This window comes from Trachymyrmex cornetzi, unplaced genomic scaffold, assembly GCF_001594075.2.
Source record: "Trachymyrmex cornetzi isolate Tcor2-1 unplaced genomic scaffold, Tcor1.1 scaffold793, whole genome shotgun sequence".
Classification (NCBI taxonomy): domain Eukaryota; kingdom Metazoa; phylum Arthropoda; class Insecta; order Hymenoptera; family Formicidae; genus Trachymyrmex; species Trachymyrmex cornetzi.
This window is the reverse complement of record NW_017300128.1, coordinates 230,269-252,054: the sequence shown is the minus strand read 5'-3', so window position 1 is coordinate 252,054 and position 21,786 is coordinate 230,269. Positions and strand designations below refer to the sequence as shown.

At 32.0% G+C, this 21,786-nt stretch overlaps 5 protein-coding genes across 6 annotated transcripts in view; 2 read left to right on the top strand and 3 right to left on the bottom strand.

The window, feature by feature from the left end:
• Nucleotides 1–708, bottom strand: part of LOC108768403 (cytochrome c oxidase assembly factor 5) — a 1,498-nt gene extending 790 nt beyond the window's left edge. The window contains exon 1 of the mRNA XM_018518816.1: nt 487–708. Coding sequence (XP_018374318.1) covers nt 487–645 — 159 coding nt within the window. The 5' untranslated portion in view covers nt 646–708. The remainder of the gene's footprint in view (nt 1–486) is intronic.
• A 120-nt stretch (nt 709–828) lies between these two features.
• LOC108768402 (lysM and putative peptidoglycan-binding domain-containing protein 3) lies at nt 829–2,473 on the top strand. Of its 2 annotated transcripts, none has more exons than XM_018518815.1 (3): nt 829–901; nt 1,161–1,365; nt 1,951–2,473. In XM_018518815.1, exons 1-3 carry the CDS (start codon nt 852–854, stop codon nt 2,410–2,412), a joined length of 717 nt encoding a protein of 238 aa, XP_018374317.1. In that variant the 5' UTR covers nt 829–851; the 3' UTR covers nt 2,413–2,473. The 2 variants fall into 2 exon arrangements, with proteins under 2 accessions (XP_018374317.1, XP_018374316.1); XM_018518814.1 differs by having other exon boundaries at nt 1,882–2,473.
• Nucleotides 2,474–3,491: 1,018 nt separating this feature from the next.
• RpS11 (ribosomal protein S11) lies at nt 3,492–6,285 on the bottom strand. The gene is made up of 5 exons (XM_018518795.1): nt 6,212–6,285; nt 5,831–5,956; nt 4,728–4,933; nt 4,395–4,534; nt 3,492–3,618 (listed from the first exon to the last, which is right to left on the bottom strand). The coding sequence occupies exons 1-4, from the start codon at nt 6,221–6,223 to the stop codon at nt 4,411–4,413; spliced, it is 468 nt and encodes a 155-aa protein (XP_018374297.1). The 5' UTR covers nt 6,224–6,285; the 3' UTR covers nt 3,492–3,618; nt 4,395–4,410.
• A 3,065-nt stretch (nt 6,286–9,350) lies between these two features.
• LOC108768396 (transcription elongation factor 1 homolog) lies at nt 9,351–9,769 on the bottom strand. The gene is made up of 2 exons (XM_018518798.1): nt 9,627–9,769; nt 9,351–9,513 (listed from the first exon to the last, which is right to left on the bottom strand). Exons 1-2 carry the CDS (start codon nt 9,767–9,769, stop codon nt 9,378–9,380), a joined length of 279 nt encoding a protein of 92 aa, XP_018374300.1. The 3' UTR covers nt 9,351–9,377.
• An 11,593-nt stretch (nt 9,770–21,362) lies between these two features.
• Nucleotides 21,363–21,786, top strand: part of LOC108768380 (uncharacterized) — a 132,260-nt gene continuing 131,836 nt past the window's right edge. The window contains exon 1 of the mRNA XM_018518781.1: nt 21,363–21,453. Coding sequence (XP_018374283.1) covers nt 21,363–21,453 — 91 coding nt within the window. The remainder of the gene's footprint in view (nt 21,454–21,786) is intronic.

The window sequence follows — 21,786 nt, the reverse complement described above, 5'->3', positions numbered from 1 at the left end:
CGAAAACGCTATTAGGTTGTTCCACCTTTTGGTAAATTTTACCTGTTAGATAAATCTGCCAATCCACGCATGTGATTGGGTAATCTTGCTACTTGTGTGCCCAACAGGTCGAGAAAATTTACCAAAAGGTGGAACAACTGGGCCTCAATCACATGCGCGGATTACCAGATTTACCTTACAGGTAAAATTTACCAAAAGATGGAACAACCGGCCTTTAGAGACTTAAGTTGTAGACGTAAGTAACGCACAAGCTTTGGCGTATGACGTACAACTTATTGCCGTTTCTTGAAGATACGACAATGAATTGCACGTCATATGTGAAAACTTGTGCGTTACTTACGTCTACAACTTAAGTCTCTAAGTAAACGTTACAACCAATTCTTGTGCTCAGACCCTAAATATGCATATGTATAAAAAAAACACCGTTGAGTTGTAGCGGCATTGATCAGCGGTATTATAGGTTATGGCGGTTTCGCGCTCACTTACGATTTTACAACAATCGCTTTGAAGCAAACACATTTTGAGATCAGCGCGAACGTTCGCGCATCGGGATTTATCTTTCAACGTTTCCTCTTCGTCAAATCGCATCATCTTGAATGACACTCGATGTTCACAGTCGCTGAAGACGCGTCGCTCACGGCTCATCCCACGCTCATGCCTCCTGCAATATGCCTAACCTAACCTAACTCGATTCGATACAATTTATACTGATTTATACAAGCCTCCCACAGCTTGCTAAATACACGTCACCCCTCATCTGTCACCTGTAACAACATTCTTCCTGAATATTTATGCATATGCGAACAAACGTTCTCGTTGAAGGGTAAAATTATTCTAAGTATGATCGCATTATGCCGCAAAAATTAATGAATTCGACGTTCGAGGAACAGAAAAGTGTTAGGTAATTTTCAAGGTTATTTGATTATCCGATTACAATTTTGTCGCATCGTTATTTATATAAATTTTTTGCAACATACTAACAAGTAACATTACGTGTATAATAAATTTACAAATATAATCAATTGCAGTTAATAGTGTTTACGGAAACTGTGTACTTTTTATAAGAAATGTAGAAAATGAATCAATATTATAAATGGAAAATCTCTTTAAATTAGAAATTAAAAAAAAATACACTTTTTAATAATAAAACAAACCCTCAGGCAGACGGTCCATCTGCGTGGAAGAGAAAGTTCCCCGTATTATGTGTTTTTACACTCGGATGATGAAGGTAGCACAGACGAGGATAACATCTCTTTACAAACTATCAAACGACCTACATCATTATGTCGAAAAATTCAGGTGATCAATGTGCAAATAAAACCTGAAGATACTCTGCAAGCATTAGCTCTTCGATACAGATGCACAGTGAGTAGGAAAACGTGATACGTATGCAGCATAAAAATATGCAATCATAGGCCTGTTTTTTTTATCTGAATGTCATGGTTCGTATTTCTTCTTTTTCTTTTCATGATGGAAAGAAAAATGAACTGTGTGAGTTCAAATTAAAAAAACAAATCTGATATCTTTATGTTTTACCTTTTATTTATGCATTGCATAATTTTAGACATAGTAGAGTAGGAAAATGTGATACATATACCATAAAGAATATCATAAAGATATGCAATCAGGCCTGTCCTTTTTTAGCTAAATTTTATGATTTGTTTTTCCTCTTTTTCTTTTTACGTTGGAGAGAAAAATGAATTATGTAAGTTCTACTAAAACAGACAGCTCTCATATCTTTATGTTCTCTTTTAGTCACATAATATGCATTGCATAATTTTTGACATACAGTAAGAAAATGTGTATGTATACGTGGCATAAAGATATGCAATCATATCTTTATGCTTATTTGTATTCATAATATGGATCACATAATTTTAGATATCTGAATTGAAAAGAATTAATAAAATCGACAAAGAGAATGAAATATATGCTAAGCCTTATATTAAGGTTCCCGTACAACCATTCTCTATTTTAACTGAGACGTCGCATGAAAGTCAAGGCAATAATAATGCTATCACCATGTCTGAGCAATGCCAAGAGGAAGCACCTGCGATAACGGATGAACAATTAATAGACTTAAGTGTCACATCGACAAGCACGGAGTCCTCAAACACGGAAATTAATACGATTATACTGAATTCAGTGTGTGAACCTCTATCATCCTACAACGGTGCCAATACTCCTGAAATTTTTCACACAGAGCACGATGCGTTACTTGATGATGTTGAGAATACAGAAATAGCTGAATCCTGTGAAACAAATATGTTCAAATGTTCGGGCGATAACTGGGGATTGTCCTGGACACAATTGCTCGTATTCTCATTATTATTAAGTTTTGCAGGGCCTATTATATACATACTTTATATAGCGGAATATTCAGCTAAAACAAATATAACTGTAAGTAACTGATATTTCGTGTAAAGGATTATATAAGGATAGAAAGTCACAGGATAAGAATATACGTTTTGACATATAGACATGCTTACATCATTTCCAAGTTAAATAAAAAATTGAATTTCCATGATTTTCTAATTATCATAAATGTAATTATTCTCTTACATATTATATAGATTAAAATAAACCATTTGCCAGTGTTTTATTAGCAATTGAAACTACAAATTTAATATCTATATAAAAAATATATTTTCTTATCCTATTTTTATATCATAACGGTTCAAAGTCTCAGAACTGTCCTTTGTATTGAGTGAGATCTTTTTATAGCTATACCTACTATTAATGAAATTGATAAATTCTAATATTTAGTAATAAGATTAAAATTATATTATTTTTCATGTAGAAAAGTTATTAAGTTGTCATACTATACCAAACATAATTGTGATAAATTTGTGACAAAATTAATTTAATAAGAATGATTAAAACCATTAATAGAAAATAGTATAGAAAATACTGAATACATAAGAAATATTTAAATATTGGTGCCTTTATAACTAGAGCTCTCTATTGTTGATCTATAAAATCTAAATACTATACAATAAATCTGTCATACACTTTTGTGAGATTGGAAATATTTAAATTATTTAATATTGCAGATTAATTCTCAATAATATATGTATATATATATATGAATTAGATTTTTTACGCAACGAACCATTATCTTTATTATAAACTTTGACACAAATATAACATGTCTTCTTTTTAAAAATTAAATATTTTTATAATTTATGATATAAAACAATATATATGCCAAAATACTTGTAATTATTTTTATATGTTAATACTTGTTAAAAAATGCTGAAATATATTTTTTAAAACTAAATGATATGTTATTACCTAATAATTCCACATTTTATCATATGCAATATGTATAAGTAATTTAAAAAATTAATTCTTTTGATCATTGGACTTCCTATAATTGAGAATATATATAACATAAATTCTTCATTAGATATGCAAATTATTTTCTTAAGAAATACTCATTCACATAATATGTATTGAAGGAATGATATATGAAAAATATATGCTATTAGTATTTTTATAGAAATTTTATTTTTGTCATTTTGTCAGATTTCGAATATGAGAATTATAATACAGAATTGTGTAATCACGTTTTGCAATTTTTTTCTTACCTCATCCTTGAAATCTGCCAAAAATGTTCTGTAATTAAAACAAAGATATATGAGGTATGTTATAAATATTACATTCATATAAAAAAATTCATTTTTAAGATGGATATTTCATGTGTCGTATGATAAGGCTTTTTAAATCTGTTGATTAGCTGCAAAATAGAGAGATCTCAGATCTTTCCGTGTTGCAGTCGATCAACAGATTTGAAATCTTTGTCATACCAACACACGAAATGTTATGCTTCGGTCTTAACCCTAAAATCCTAAAATTCAACCAATAGGGCCAGTCCTAATTAGATCTAATTGAAATCTGTATTCCTATCACTGGCCGAATTTTAGGATTTTAGGATTAAGACTGAAACATAAACCAGGCATTAGGCTTAGGAGCCTTAAAAACTTGAATGCAAAAATATTCAGAAAGTGAGTATGACATTCTTCAATATATCTTCAGAAGACCGTCGTGTTTTCATCATTTAAGTTAAATTTTAATAGAATTATATTAACCCTTAGTACACATCTTAGTTTTTGGTACCTTTACTACATACGATAGATCTTTCCCGTCTTGGATTAATTTTATCACTTTCATAAGTATATAAAAATTAAGCAATTTTTACATATATTTTGACATCTTCAGAGAGTTGTATATTTATAATATTTTTACAAAGTTGTATATTTATAATAAATTGTATATAAATTATTATGTACAATTGTTATATATAAAGAGAAATGTGCAGAACACAAATGACCCAAAGGTGTATTAAGGGTTAATAATAGTAATATAAATTACAAATAATGAATGTTACAAACCATTGCTGTAAGATGTTTAGAACTTTTTGAAGCTTTTCTTTGATCCTGTTCCTTTCGATACCTTCAATACATTAAACCTTACTGTCTTGCTTAAAGGTCTGCATTCTCCAATAGTGACTACATCACCAATTTCTACATCTCTGAAATATAACATAAAGTTCGTGAATATAAATGCTAAATTAATTGCTCATTTTTCTTTAAATATTATTTTGTAACTCAGATATATAATGATCATCAAAATATCTCAGTAGACCATCGTGAAATTATCATCATAAAAGTGGAAATTAAAAAAATTTTAATGAATAGAAAAAAATTATTTCATTGCTTATGTACCTGAAACAAGGACTGAGATGGACACTCATATTGCGATGACGCTTCTCGAACCGATTGTACTTCCTAATATAATGCAAATAATCCCTGCGAATAACTATAGTACGTTGCATCTTCATCTTTTGTACAACGCCAGTAAGAATACGTCCTCTAATCGATACATTGCCAGTGAATGGGCATTTTTTATCGATATAGGTTCCTTCAAGAGCCTGCAAAGATTTAATCAGCAAAATATATAAGGCATATTATATATCTTTTACAAATAAGAAATAGATGTAAAAACATTCAGAAAATATAGATTCTTCAAAATATCTTCAGAAGACCATCGTGATATTTATATTATCATCAATTAATATTTTGGTCATATTTACGATAACAATAATGTAATAAAAACGATCTACAATAACAGTATTGTAATAAAAATAATTATAAAATTATGGTATATATTAAATAATCTGTAGTTATTTAAATCGTAATCAACTCTATTTCTAATTTGATACACTTTAGCCCAATGAATTACATCCTACTTGAATAATATTATAGAATAGACGTTTTTTATAGCTAAATTTTACAACTAAATTAAATACATTTTTGGAATCTAAAACAAAATAGATATATTTAATATTTGATGAAAGCGAGAAAGAAAGTTCTAGTACAATCTAGCAGAGGAATAAAAACAGATTAAATCTTTGTATATTCAACCATTTACATCTCATACAAAAGGTAAGTTTTTTTAATTCATCGATTGATCAATTGCTTTATGCGCAAATGCAATTTTACTCCATAAAAGTAGCATTTGCAATTGATCAGTCAAATTAAAAAACTCACCTGTGCTCGGCGAGTTAGGCTGCTTTCCTTTTAGAAGACACAAACGTCGTTCTAATTTCCTTGGTATTCAATGAATAATAAAGATAAAACAATACTTAAGTCAAATGTATATCCTAAAAGGAAAGCACCTTAATCAATATGCAACCTTAATCAATATGCTTCTTATACATGAATGTGAAATAAATTAATAGTAAATGAAACACATCTGTTCTAAGATTACCGATCAAAATCATCATATCAGAACAATAAACATCAGAGCAAGGCAGATTTATACTTACTTCGCGAGGAGTTTTGAAACCGAGTCCGACATTGCGGCTGTATCTCATAGGCTTCCTACGCTTCGGGCCCAGACCTTTCTTACGATTAAGAAAGATCGTGGGCTGTTTCTGGAACGCGCGTTCGCTCTATAACAAATAAAATTGTATGGATTACGTGTCATTTCTACTTCTTCGTGTCCGCATCTTTGCACGCGTGGACCTAACCACGTGCTACGCCGACAAACTTTAACTATTTGAACGCGCCTCGATCTACGATCTTACTTAATAAACTACTTTTATCAGCTAACGCTAATCATGACGAGAATGTATTTTCACAAAATAATGTTATGATGTGTAAACGAGGAAATTGATTTATTTACGATCGCGGCGTCGAGCACATACCTGATCAGCCATCTTGTTCGTCTGAAAGAGCGACGAAAACCGGAAGAAATAAGAATAGCAATTGGCATGGTGGAATTGGTAGAAAGACGCATGATGTAAAGGCCATGCGCAACGCAATATGCGCATAATAGAAGGAATAAAGGTGCCTTTTCATGCCGACGCTTGACGCTTATGCTGGATTCACACTGCATCCGATTTGCGTCGTACGACGCTCTGCAACCAATTGGAAAACAGGATTCCGATGGATTTTGCTTCGTATCATCGGAATCTTGTTTTCTGATTGGTTGCGGAGCGTCGTACGACGCAAATCGGATGCAGTGTGAATCTAACATTAGGCCCTGCGCACAATAGAAGGAATAAGGAATTAGGAATAAAGAATAAACGATTTCAACCTATTAGAAACCGTGTATCCCGATGTATCCGATTTCTGAGAGAGGTTAAAGTCGTTTATTCTTTATTCTTAATTCCTTATTCCTTCTATTGTGCACAGGGTCTTATTTTTAGCATCAAATAGGTCACGTGATCAAAATTGACGCTTGATATTCGTTAATGAGTGCATTCAGTACTACAACCGCTCACTGAGCGTTCAGTAAGCTCTTATATCTAATTGATGTATATTTTTAGATCTAATGGAATATGCCAATCAAATGCAAGAGCTTACTGAGCGCTCAGTGAGCGATTGTAGTACTGAATGCACCCATTTTCTATCGCGTGACTTTATTTTGAAAATAAGCGCTGAAAATGAACGTCGGCATGAAAAGGCACCTTAAGGGCTGCGTTCCAAAATTTACTATCAGTGCTGAAAATGTATAGTACACATGGCGTAGACCGGTATTTATATAGCGTTTTCGGCCCAATTGGGTCTACACCAACCTTGGTTGGATTAATCTTTCCTATTGGTTCACTAGCACAGACTCTTGCATAACGCATAACACGTAATGCATAAGAATATGTACCAATCGAAGTTTTCCGTTTCTTTCCCTTCCACGTAATAGAGAACTCTGGTTGGTTCAATTTCTTATGCCTCAATGCGTTATGCAAGAGTCTGTGCTCCCCGCTTATCACTAATAGCGTATTCGATTACTGACTCGACCTGACTCTGAGTCAACAGTCTGTTCTTTTTAGCTGCATTTCTTACACAATTTAGCTCTTCTTTTGCAGCTAAACACAACAGACTATTGACTCGGAGTCGGGTCGAGTCAGTAAATCAAATACGTTATAAGAGGCTCCACACAATAAAAGGAACAGGGAACAGAGAACAGAGAATAAGAATTTCAATCTATCAGAAATCATGTATTGTGGAATATAAGTGTGAATACCTATTTGTTGCTAAAAGGAAAGGCCGTCAGAAACAATTAATTGCCTAATAATACAAAGATAGTTAACAAATATATATAAATATAAATACAACTAATACAAATATATGTTTTAATGTTAATTATGCAATTGCAAAACGTGTATAAAAAAGACTTACATTTTTTTTAAAAGTAAGTACACAGTATATACGTACATCATTTTTTTAAAATGAAATTATATTATTTTTTGTATAATATGATGTACTGTTCTAATTATATACTTTTCTAATTAATTCTGCATATAAAAGTATTAGAGTAAAGTTATCACGAAATCAGTGGTTTATAAAAGATAATCATGATAAAAATAGGATTAGAGAGAATAAGCGCTTATAGAGGTGCATAATATTCAAAATATCTCTTAATATTAAAAAATGAACAAATATTATTAAGAGACCGAGAAACAAAAGTCAATTGTAATTGATACTAACATTTTGATACTAATATTTTTCTCTATGTAATGCCTATTTCTTTTAGCTCTGTTTCTATCATTATTATTGTTTTTAAATATAGAAAATTTTATTACTTTATTAAATTTTGGTTTATAAGAGATATAAAAAATTATTTTTTATGTCTAGTATATATATATATATATATATATATGTATATACTAGTTCGAGGCTTTTGAAGGCAATGTGTAACTCAATGAAGAACGTGGGGAGTCAATGGTCCTATTTTTATTAGGTACGTGACCAATTTGATGATTCCATACAGAAAACTAAACATGCATATTGTAATCTTGACATAAAGATCACAATTTATACCTTTATATTAAAAGTATGTGTTACATACAAATTTGTATTTACATTTTCAAAGTAAAAAGCGTTTTCGTCACATATATCTTATAATAAACTTTTTTATCTTATAATAAACTTTTAATTGGTAACAAACACGTCTCGGTAAGAAATATTTTATATAAAAATATTTGTATATAAGTATAATATTATACAATTATACATGTAAAATATTCTTAGATTTTTCCTTCTCTCTGTCCATATTTAAGAAATGATAAAAATAATTATTAGTAAATAACAATTAATAAAAAGATTGAATATTAATTAATATGAAAAATGACATTTGAATTCATTTTTTACAAAAAATTGCAATTAATATCCCATATATAATAATATATGTATATAAATGTATATATATAATTGATTATTTATATATATATAATTTTATATATAATTAATTATTTTTATATAGGATATATTTTCTATTTTTTCATAATAAATAATATCAAAATTACTCTTTTAATTATGTATTATATTTGTTATACTATTTTTTCTGTATAATTATACGTATATATTTATACACAGAGTAAAACGGGGTAATTTTGATGAGTTAACAGAAATTTTTTAATTGTAAAAAAGATTGAAGTCTCATAGTGTATTCAATCAAAATATATATTATTAGTGCAATAGTGTATATTTTGTATGATTCAATACACTATGTGACCTCAATCTTTAATACAATTAAAAAATTCAAATTACCTCGCTTTAATCTACTTTTTATTTGAAAAAGATATTACCGTGACCATCATTGTTACATGTCAATATCCTAATTTTGATTATGATTACGTAGAGTGAGATGCTTACACTGAAATACAATTATATTCAAGTTACGGTTTTAAGTTATCAGTAGATAAAAATAAGTGCAGTATCGAGATGTCGAGAAAAGTATCGTAAATAATTTACATATAAAAATACGTATACAATAAAAAATGTTGAACTATCATTATATCGAACGCAGATTGTAAAATGCATGAAACTTTCCCCTTTTATTCTTCCTTTTTCATTCTTCCTTTCTCTCTACTAGTTAGCAGTAACTTGTACTTTTTCTTCGCATCTCATAAAAACTTGTACCGGTGTCTTCAAATGAGTCATGCTGGTATAAGTGTGATGTTTACACTTGTTGCACTTAATTTTCCCGATGTTCTTTTCACGATCGCTAAAAATATTTAAAACAAACAATTTGCAAATTGAATTCAATCAATTTCTTTCGACTTCAGTACGAATTCAAGTAGCTTTTTGCGACTTTTGGAACTTCCACGAATAACTTACATTTTAATATAGCATGACCTTCCCCGTTTACAAAATGGACACGGAAACAATGTCGCAGTCACTTCAATGTTTGAACGTTGTTTTTCTCTTTCCATACAGTTTCTATTTCCCATCTTCAAGCGTCTAAAACATGCATCTTCCATTAGATTGTTTATTACGCGAACATTTAAGCAATTTAGTAATTATATCTCAACAGTTTTCTTGTTTCTATTTTACAATAATATGATTATAACGTAATTGACTTAATATATATATGTATATCTTCTAAAAAATTAATCGTAAATTCTATCATTTTGTAATTTTATACACGCATTTTGCGTAATGCTTCGTAAAGTTGAGAAATATATTTAATAATGATATAAAATTGAGAAAAATAATAGTATATCAATAAAATTATCGAAGTAATTAAAACACACTAAAATGTCCAATTATAAGTCATATTGTTGTAACTTTCTCACAAATATCTACTTTTTGTTGACACAAACTTTCTAGAGAAATATACATATAAAGAGGAATATATTGCATGTGATATTGTGACAAACATTTTTGAACTATGATTACTTAATTACATGTAATATTAAAAACTTTGTTATTAGATATTTTTTATTACATGGAAATATGTACATACTGATTAAATTGTCCGAGCACTATCAAAAATTTAGTGATCATTATCCTGTGCTTGTATTCTGTTAGATATTATAATAGCAACTGGTCTGTGATAATATATACTGATACTTAGATTTGTTTTGATCTGTTACAAAGGTGATTGAGTTCAATTTCTCGAAGTAATGTACGTGACAAGATGCGTATATTTATCACAAAATTATGTTGAATTTGCTCTTGTACACGTTTTGAATTCAAAATACCGTTCATTTAACGAATTTCTTCATTAATTACCATTAATTGTAATTATAGAGTAATAATTGAATTAAATTTAATGTAGTTAAAGAGAAATAATAGAATTTATGCCATTCATTGTCGTTTAGTTTGCTTATATCAAGATACATTGTATGTAACACACAAGTATTTCGTTTAGATTCAACAACAATTATTGCTGTTAAAAACAAATGTCATGGACATTCAAAATTTATTCACAAGTGTTTTTCGTGTAATATTATATATCATAACGCATTAAATCATCGCATGCAATCATTATATAATTCGTTAATCAGTATCTAATAAACATCAATTCACGGTAATTAACATTATATACATTCAGCAATGTATTTATGACACATGTTGTGCGTAATAGGTAATACCAAGTTATACATTGAGTATAAAATTACAATATTGATTATATGATCATTTTGTTAGTTAATATTTACTGGGTAATGGCGATTGATGCTAAAGTGGAATATTTCTATCGATGAATCCTAAGCTTCATATTCATTCAAAAAAATTAGGCTGTTGTAAAAATTCATTAATTATTTCTTCCAAAATGTACTATATCGAGATTTTTGAAATTCAAATTCATTTACAAGCTGTTGTTTGCTGGATTGCGTTTTCATAGAGTTGCTGCAGAAAATAAAACCCTATCTGCATTTGTTACACCCGCCTGGCAAATCCACCAATGTGAACAATCGCGTTTAAATCGCGTCCGCAGGAAGTGTTAGAAGCTGTCATAACGAAATAACTTGGCTGACTGAGGAGCAATATATTGCGGTTGCCCTGTCTTGCGGTTATTCACGCAGGAGCGCAGACAATTTCAGCTTTTATGATCTCTCGACGTGACAAGTGCGAAAATATTGCAGTCTATGCCGCACGCAAGTTTTTGCTCGCGTTATCCATATGAAGCGTGCATTGACGTCACTACGCATAAAAGAAAATTGCTGTAATGTAATGTTTTTATATTTGCGGTTGTCACGACTATTCCCTCTCGGTTTGGTTTTCACGCGGTTAACATGGAATTCGATGAAAAACCTAAAATCCAATATTTCTGCATTTATTATTTGGTATTGTACTCTTTTATATGCTTCTGAGCAGTGTGAAAAGCAATGCACGAATTTTGTGTCAATTAAGAGACGTGCTACGCAAAACGAAACGCATCAATAACTGCATTCAGCAGAAGCAGCTTTGTAACTGTTATAGTTCTTTAATATAATTGATTTATAGGATTTACGGGTAGGGTGGTAACAATTTCGAATATGGTATAATTCTGAACGAAATATAATTTGAATCCAATTTTCCAGATTTAAGTTTGGTAACTCTCTTATTGTGTGAAAAATACTGAAGGATGTCAAATAGGAAAACATCTATCTTAAACTTCGAAAATTTAATTCAAATCTTATTTCAGAATTATACCATGTTCGAAATTGTACCATCTTAATCTATAATTAAGACCCAGTAAACAACTAATTAAGGAGACAAATCAAGCATTTTACAACGAAAATGGAAAACTGCTTTTGAATACAGCCGTATATCTATTTTTAGAGCGAAAATATTTCGTTTCTAATTCAATAATGCAAATTTTCATCACACATGTGTCGTCATTTTTATGATTAATAATTTAATAATTATGCAGAAAATATTGTACACTATTATTACTCGATATAGGTTATTTAAATATTAACTAAGTGAAATTTAATTATTATTCCTTATTTATTATTTATTCGTAATTGTTTTGTTGAACAAAAAACTTTACCAACTGAGAATCTTTGTTAAGTCTTTCTGTTCAAGTATTAATATGCTCCGTTCAGATGACGCCACATACCCGCAAAATGTTGATATTTCTGCAAATGGATCAAGTTGATTTTTTTCTCTCTCTCGTATTTTTGCATCGTCGCTATTTATAGCAAAACACGCTGTAAAATTGGAACAATAGTAGGTTTTTCGAGGCTCTTTTATACGTAAGTCTCTATATTTGTAAGTCTATCCGTTCAAATCCTAAAGAATAACATCGAATGAAATGTTGTCATCATATCTTGCTAAAAAGCATTGGAAGAAATAAAATATTTTTAAATTTCTGTGTGGCATACCCGGATTTCTTTTTCTAAGTCATTTCCAATACTTTTTTCATTACTTATAACGTTTCTTTTATTAATAAAGATTTATACATTTGCCCAGTATTGTTATATTCTTCAATATCTGATGTTTTAATTAAAAAAGTATTTACAATATGTTCATTTTCATAAAAGTTATAAATAATAGAATTGGTTTAGTATGCCAGTGTGTTGTTCCCATAGTGTAGCGTTGAACTAATAATAATTAAATTACTACAAAATTAAGATACGTCCAATTAGTATAATAAAAAATAATTCCGTTTTAAATTTATGAATATAAATCAATAATTCAATTTTGTAGATAAGTCTTTTCAAATTTTGGATATGTTAAGAAAAACGTTTTATAAATTAATTACGTTTTTGTCATTAGATACTTTTTGCACAAACTATAATTTTTTATTTAATTGGATATTCATGAGTAATTAAATCGCCTAATTTCCTTTGATATGTGAAAGTAGCATTCAGGTTACATGAAGTCTTACCCTATCATTGCTAATTAATCTAACGTTCAAACTTTGACGTTGACGATTCCGCGCGTATGTTTAAGACAAACACTTTCGATTAAGAACTAGTTCTTCACCTTTATAAGCCGCGCACGTGGTTAAGTAATAGCAAGAAGTTATTAACATTCTTTCAATTTTTCAGCAGCTCGTTCAAAGGCGCGCCCGTTCTATTTCATTGATAGCAATGATTCATGTCTGCGATAGCTAATATCGTGTACAGTAATTAGAGATCCACGAGGTCGTAACGCGAATCCGTCATTGCCGTCACTTCCCAACAGACGGTCTACGAACGCAGGAAGGAACGTTTCGCTCTCGAGACCATCTGTAATTAACTGTGATTGAACTTTCATTGCTCATTGAGCACCGCGCCGATGTTACTTATCTCTCGTGCGCGAGATTGTGTTTATTTTAGTTAGCGGTCGTATTTTTCATCGCGCGCAAGATCGTGAGATATAGGTAGAAGTCTTGCATTTTGTGTAGCCGCAAGAATAATCTCAAATAGCACACAGCGCCTACCAAGCGCTAAAAAAAAGCGCATATAAGCGTTTTTTTAATGTTTTGCAGACGCTACTTGAGATTTCTGTTCAATTAAAGTCTGAACCCTTTTCCTTTCGCGAGCACAACGCAATAAAAGACAAGGCCATGTTTACGTGTTGCACGAAGCTATATAAGTCACGAGAAAGATCCAACTAGCTGGACGTCGTCGAAAGTGAGTTTTTATGAGGCACTTAAACATGTATTTAATTAAATAAATTTGTATACACACACAGCCGACTTTATTTCATCGTTTGCGCAACAAACAGTCACGCGAAAGATGCCGCGTGCATACTATTATTAAAGGATATTCCGATATAAAATTGAAAACCTGAACTGAAATAAACGCCTCTACCTTCAATGATCGATATTTCATTCGATTCTAATATCTACGTCAGCACAGAAAGCACTATGGATTCGTCTGTGCCATTCGCCGCCACCGCCTTGATAGTCGGCGCAGTCCATCAATCTCCCTGATAATTAGTGACTCATATAACCGTAGGAATCATTAGCTTCATAGTCATGCTGCGTAACACGCTTTCTTCCAATTCTCATTTTTTAAATGTGTCGAACCGTCGATACGCAATCATAGAAATGAAGTGAACACACTCGTACCGAAGCTAGTGATGATCGATTGCATCTCGAACGCAATACTAATTTTGTACTTGTTTCATTTTAAACATAGTTACTGACACTAAGAAAGAACAATTTTACTGAAGTATTAAAAAATTTTACTAGGTACAGAATTGAAAATAATTTTGTTGAATTGTCAAAATAATGATGTAAGACGCTAATATAAGTTGATTTCTAGAATATTAAATTTTATGCAACTGTGCTTATTGTAGTAAACAATAAATATAATAAATTTGTGCTTGTTATGCTTGTTTTTTACATAATTATTTTGATAGTCCAATAAAAGTATTTCCAGATCTATGTTTAAATTTTTAGATATTTCAGCAAAATCATTCTTTCCTTGATATCGAATTGTAAAGACAATAAATACAAATAAGAAACTTGTTTCTTGCAAAACAACTAAAGAAATAAAATAATAATTAATACGAGTAATAAAAAGATATTAAAACAACATCTTTTTATTGCTCGTCTTGGTCTTCATTTCATTCCTTTCAGAAAAAAAGATTTGTTAAAACAATTAAAAACTTTACTGATTCAGCAAATTTACAGCCGTAATATATGGATAGCCAGTTTTCCACGTTAAATTAGCAAAGTTTTACGAGTGAATAAAATTAATAATTATGGACAAACATATTTATTGTAATAGCATAGCCAAGTTGTTAGTACAACTCAGAGATAACTTTCTACAAAAATTAATTAATCCAATACACACACACACACACACACACACAGATCAAAATTTTTAACAAAACACACAGCTACAATAGCGCATATTTTTGTTACTATAATAAAGAACCTGTCACATTAACCATCTTCATCGTAGCAACAAATTAGCTGAATCAGCATACTACAAATATTTGCTTACAGACATAATTTCTTTATTGAACTATCGAATCTTGTTATAGATGTTGAACCCGCCCAGCAACTATACATCTTTGCTGAATCACCCAACCTATTTTTTCTGTGTCAAGTAAATTTGACTGTTTTAAATCAATTAATTTGAAATTTAAATCTGATCATAAGATGATTTAGCCAAAAATCTGTATTGCTTTGTATTGACTTTAACCAAGATCTGTGTAATAGATAATACAATATAAATACGTATAATTATAACGAATAGATTCTAAGGAAGATACGCTTCTGCAACGTCGACGTAACTACCTCCGGTCGTGATCAAGTAACAAGAAATAATTATTATCGACACGTACGTGCTCCCATTTCGTTTCCGAAGCTACCAGAGAACAGCCACGTTGTGGGGAAAAATGTGCGTCCGCGCAGACTCATCGTACGCTCCGTTACACGATCGCTCATCTTTTTCGTGTCCGCCTGTGTAACCGGTCTTACGTCACGGAGGAGGCGGTACGTCTTCCGTAGAATTACGAGGGGCCGTCGAGCTACGTGAAAACGTGACGCGGGCTACATCGCTTCGTCTTGTTCGAGATGCTCTCTTTCCGTAAGATGCTGCTTCTTCTTCCCGACCTCCGGCATCCACATCACGCAGGAAATTTAATTTTCGTTGTCCACTCGATAGCTCGACGGAGAGTATGTCCTTCCGTGAATCGATGACTCGACTGTATTATGCGCTTGCAGGGAATATTAAACGCAGAGAGAACGGGAGTGTCGGGATACGCTCGCGCTTCCAAAGCGTGATTTCTGTCGAAGCCTGTAATTAGTGGTAATAGGCGCGCCAGGAATAGTAACAGCATGATACCTACTTTGATGGGAGGAGGAGAAGGAATAGGATTCATGAGACGACGATAAATTGATAAAATTTTTCTCAAATAACGCTAGCCAAGGCTCGATATCATTAACAAACTCCATTTTTTTTTTTTTCGAAATCCTGCTAAATTATGGTTAATTCCAATGGAGGTTATTGAAATTCTGGTCATAATATTAATTACACGCATGCATTCGTAAATTAATAAACAGTGCAGAAATACTTGACGAACTGATATTGCCTGCATGACGGACTTTGAGCAGTGCATCAAAAGTTTGTGTAAATAAGTATTTTTACTGATATCTTGATACTAATACTTGATACTAATACTTCATATATCTTGAGTTATTTAATTTAAAAGATTGGATTATATTGATATTTAACAATGTAAAACTATTTATTTACGGGAACTTTTGATGAGAACTGCACAAAATGTTATTTTTAATTTATATGTGTAAATCAATCCATTTTTGTAATTAAATTACTTCCCAGTAAACACCAATTAACAGTAATATAACATCAATGTTATAATTTCCCACTTAACAATATAAGTTACACATGTGTTATATTTTATTTATATTAAATAAAACAAGTAACCATACTCTCGAGAATGTAAAAAAACAAAAAACTAAATAAGGTGGGGGGGGGGGGGCTAATGAGAGTTTTTTGCGCGGTCGTTAGTGCGAAAATAAAAATTTATTCGTTTATTGTCGAAATATAGTATAAATTAGTTACGCATAAACGTTTCGGCCTGCTTCCGAGCCATCATCAGTATGTCTGAACGTATAATATAAATTCTCACTTCTTCATGGCAAGATAGCAGAATGGCAACTCAATCTTCTTATTCAATTGCAGTAGTTGAGAATTCCAGTGGCAACGAGTAACAGATAAAAATCTGTGTAGATATCGAAAACGTTACCAATTATTTTTTATAATAAACAAAAATTAATGCACTCACTCATATAGCCCATGAAAGACATGAACATCAAAAATCACTCAAAGTCGAGAGACAAAAAATCCACATTCATGTTTAGCGAAACGAATATTGTGACGGTCAACGTTCAAATGAGTCAAAGATAATACACAGTGTACAAACTAATAAGTAAAAACGGATGGTATTACCAACATATGTCAGACTGTTACTTAAATGATAAAAACAAAGATGGCGCGCAGTTTAAATTAGTGTAAAGTATTGAGAATCGAGATGTATGAGTGATGTAAAAATTCGGTATCAGATTGCAAATTAAGGCTGTTTTTTGCAACTAAATATGTAGCATTTCCGAGATACGTCGTTTAAAAAAAACCGCTCCTAATCAACAATTTCTGTACCTTCCCAATCAAAATCATGGTTTAGATCCAATCTGTGTTCAGTAATAACAGAATGATTACTCGTGTTCCTTCGGATATCATTACAATGTTCCGAGATTCTCGTTTTTAGAGTCCTTGTCTGCTCGACATAGGACGCATCGCAATCCTTGCAAAATATCGTCCGTTTTCACTTATTAGTTTGTACACTGTGTATTATCTTTGAACGTTGACCGTCACGATATTCGTTTCGCTAAACATGAATAATTTGTGGATCTTTTGTCTCTCGACTTTAAGTGATTTTTGATGTTTATGTCTTTCCTGGCTATATGGATGAGTGCATTAATTTTTCTTTATTATAACAAATAATTGGTAACGTTTTCGATATCTCTACACAGATTTTTATCGTTACTCGTTGCCACTGGAATTGTCAACTACTGCAATTGAATAAGAAGATTGAGTTGCCACATATTCTGCCGTTTTGCCACGAAGAAGTGAGAATTTATATTATACAGACATACTGATGATGACTTGGAAGCAGGCCAAAACGTTTATGCGTAACTAATTTTATACTATATTTCGACAATAAACGATTTTTATTTTTGCACTAACCATGTAAAAAACTCTCATTAGTCCTTATTTGTTTTTCATTTATATTGTTGAGTGGAAAATTATAACATTGACGTTATATTACTGTTAATTACTGTTAATTACTGTTAATTACTGTGTTTACTGGGTTAGTTTTAAAGTAAATATCATCAAATATAATACATTACTTAAATTAAATTAACGCCATTTTTTTAGTTAAATTAATGACATATTTTGTAGGAACAGTGGCGATTTGAGGAATGTTAAATTAAAAATAACTTAAATTGGGGATATAATTTGATGTTATAAATTTAAGTGTAGCGACATAACCGTGTCTTTTGATCTGAGATTTACATCGGCCAGGGGATCATGTAACTTTTTTGTGACGTACTTGTTAGTTGTAATTTCCCACTCGACAATATAATTGTAATATAACACGCGTATTTTATATTACAGTTATATTGTTGAGTGGAAAATTACAACTAACAGGTACCTTACATGTAATCTTGTGTTTGCTGGGATGTGTATACGTGCATACAAACATACATAAAAATTTTCCCTTTTCATGTTTCCACTCTGGAGAAAAAGCTACATGATCGATACTCTGCAGAGCATGGTCGTTGTGTGTCATCGCGGTTCGCGAATCGCATTGACAGGAATGCCGTGACGAATCGTTAGAAATACGAAATTAAGTCCTTCGGAGACTCATGCATGCAAAGCGACGAGCTGATCATTTATCATCCGTTCGCACACTTCTTCTTCTCCTTTTTCCGAAAACCGTCGGCGAATCGACGGAATAATATCTAGGTATTCGTCTACGGCTTGGTACTTTGACCTCGGGGTAAACTCCGTATATCTTGCGGTTAAAATTATGCGGGACTGGATATACCGGCTGCCGTTATGGACGAGCAGCGAGAGTGTCAGCGGTAACGAGTATATGGCAGTGTCGATGCCTGCTAGGACGCTACTAAGCTAAGCATTACGCACCGGCTTACACGCGTATCTACATTAATATATTATTGGCGAGAGCTATGACTCTCTCCCGCGTGCTTGAAACGTGAGACTCAAAGAAAAGGTAACAATTTTAATCTAGAATTATTAAATCCGTATAACAAATCAAGGTAACAAAGACTCTCGGAAAACCAATCAAGGGGAAACTAAAGGAAAAAAAAGAACAAAGACTCTTTATAAATCAAAAGAAATTGGAAAAAATAAAGGCGCTAGGAGTCAGGCGCAGAAGACGTCACGCAAATAATGCACTTATAAAGCAATAATACACTTATATTTGATACTAGAAATTTATATTTGAACTTATATTTGAATTATTCATGGTGATGTTTGCGATATGGTGCTTTGTAATCATAGTGAGCGTCCTTATTTTCGGGATAATTAATTATATTCTTAAACACAAATTATTATATCAGAACTACGAGCCAAAAAACAACAATTTATAAATACATATATTTATTCAATCATACGTTTCGACCTATCTCAGGTCATCCTCAGTGCTCACATGAAAATTATTAAATGTCTACCATAATTAAAGTCAAACTTTATGAATAATCTCTCATTACAATATAACAGAATTATAGAAACAATTCAATTTACAATTAGCAAATATGAAACGCAAAACTATATTACAAATATTTAACCAATAATTGATGCGTGTTACAATTTGTAAGACTTAAAACGTAAAATTCTGTCGCAACTGTGTAGCTGATTATGGTAGACATTTAATAATTTTCATGTGAGCATTGAGGATGAGATAGGTCGAAACGTATAATTGAATAAATATATGTATTTATAAATTGTTGTTTTTTGGCTCACGTAGCCCTGATATAATAATGTGTTTTTGAAATTATTGAGCCATATTATACTCTATTATATTCTTAAAGTTTTTTGATAAATTAGTTTCCATATTCTCTAATTTTCAATATTTCCCTTCTTTTTCATTTTCCTTTTCTTTCTTTTTTTGTTTAATTCTGGCATTTAAATTCTCGATGTAGGGGAGCTCGCCGTGACAGGATAACTTTTAGTTTATATATATTAGTTTGTGTTTGCTCTGAGGAAGGCTCAAAAGTGAGCCGAACATGTAAGCGCGTTTATAGAATAAAAGAAGTTTTACGCTTTATAAGTGTATTATTTACGCGACGTCTTCTGCGCCTAACTCCTACTGCCCTTAATTTTTCCAATTTTTAAAATTATTAATTTAGAGCACTTTTCATTCTGTTATTTTAGGACTTCCACGCTTTTACATTTTATTTTTTCAATTAGTCTTACAATTAGTACATACAATTAGATCGTTCGTGTTCTGCGTATTTCTTTTCTTTGAAATATTAAAAGTACCTGGCTAAATAATACAGTTTTCTTTTTTCCTTTCTTTTTGAAATCTTTTTTTTTTAATATACAAGCTCACAAATATTTTCTAAAGATATTAAGATATAAAGGATGTAAGAATCAGTAATTTTTGTATACTTGTAAAGGTGAGGAAAATTAACCCAGACACGAACGATCTATCGTGTGCAGAAAAGAATTAAAAAATTATCGTGTATACTAAGGATTAGATAAACAACTCTGGAATAGCTCGATTTTATTTTAATTAACGATTTAAAAAGATAAGATACGTAATACAAGAAAAACCTCGTGGCATAAATGAATATTTGAAAAAAACCATTTTGTTATGCTTTTAAATATCGCTAATTAAAGAAGTAGATGATACACGATGACACGCTTGTTGCGCACATTGTTCAGATTTTTCACGATGATTCCAAGGCAGATTGTATATTTTATACGGTGGGACAGGAAGTTTCATTGTCGACGCAACGCAAGCGAAAGAGAGCAAGAAACATGGTTTCCTTTGAGTACTAGACCATTGCATGTGAGCGACAGAACGCTGTTAATATATCCCGAAGAGCGAGATACATGACAAACAGGTTTCTCCGTAGCGTTGTGTAGCGTTAAGAAGCCATTGAAGCGAGCGGTGCCAAGTTCCTATGGCAGGTGATAACACGGCTTGAGAAGATTCTATCGACGATACTGCCGGATTACGCGGAACCATTTAAAACTATAACGTTACACCTTAAAGACATTTGGTACGGTATACAAATAATGAAATTGTGAAAATTGTCGTAATACTTATATCAAGCGAAGCAGAGTACAAAAGCAATTGACTTGATTAATGAAACGTTTTTGTTTTCTTTATAAATTTAATAGAGAAAGTGTCTTATCTTTCACAGATAATAAAACTTTGGCTATTCATCATAATTAAATTTCTGTCTTCCTTTTATCATTGAGCTTTTGATTAATGTGTCTAGACTTTAACAGGCCAGCGCATCCTCTACAAAGCATTTGACTTTGAATCATACGTTTGTAAATCGTGGGTAGGTTCGTATCAAGTGAGTATATACGCGTCTCCGTCGCTCGTAGCGAAGCATAGCATCGAGAGATCACACGGGCAATGCCATTAACACCAGGAACGGTTCTAACAGCGGCCTTAGCCAATCGGATTGCAACTCGGACTGCAAGTTCTAGCCAGCGCACCCTCGCACGTAACACTGCAAGGGCCAGCTAGCCACTTTCTATGCAGACGGCAGCGGCAGTAACAGCAGCCGAGTGCGTGGCGGATAAACGCCTTTCCCGGGCTGGCCCTTGAGGTCAAAACTATTTTTCACCGTGCTTTCAGATAAATTATGCATGAATCGTGACCTCGCGGGCGCAAGTATAATGCCGTTAAATACGAGCCATGCGTGACTCGCGAGCTGGGTAACGCACGCGGGCTTGGAATCGATTCTCGATGGCCCACCCGTGTCCTTGTCCAATTTCTCACACAACGTCCTTTCATTCTTCCCGCTTGCTCTTCCTTCCCCTTTTCTCCTCGTAAA

Bases quoted from the DNA above. Each gene is read 5' to 3' on its own strand.
- LOC108768402 (XM_018518814.1), top strand. From the start codon at position 852: ATGCCGCAAAAATTAATGAATTCGACGTTCGAGGAACAGAAAAGTGTT. The intron at 902-1,160 runs GTAATTTTCAAG...ACAAACCCTCAG, and splicing joins GAGGAACAGAAAAGTGTTAG to GCAGACGGTCCATCTGCGTG. The intron at 1,366-1,881 runs GTGAGTAGGAAA...ACATAATTTTAG, and splicing joins CTCTTCGATACAGATGCACA to ATATCTGAATTGAAAAGAAT.
- RpS11 (XM_018518795.1), bottom strand. The intron at 4,934-5,830 runs GTAAGTATAAAT...AAATCTTTGCAG, and splicing joins GTTTCAAAACTCCTCGCGAA to GCTCTTGAAGGAACCTATAT. The intron at 4,535-4,727 runs GTACATAAGCAA...GTTATATTTCAG, and splicing joins CATCTCAGTCCTTGTTTCAG to AGATGTAGAAATTGGTGATG.
- LOC108768396 (XM_018518798.1), bottom strand. From the start codon at position 9,769: ATGGAAGATGCATGTTTTAGACGCTTGAAGATGGGAAATAGAAACTGT. The intron at 9,514-9,626 runs GTAAGTTATTCG...AAATATTTTTAG, and splicing joins AGGTCATGCTATATTAAAAT to CGATCGTGAAAAGAACATCG.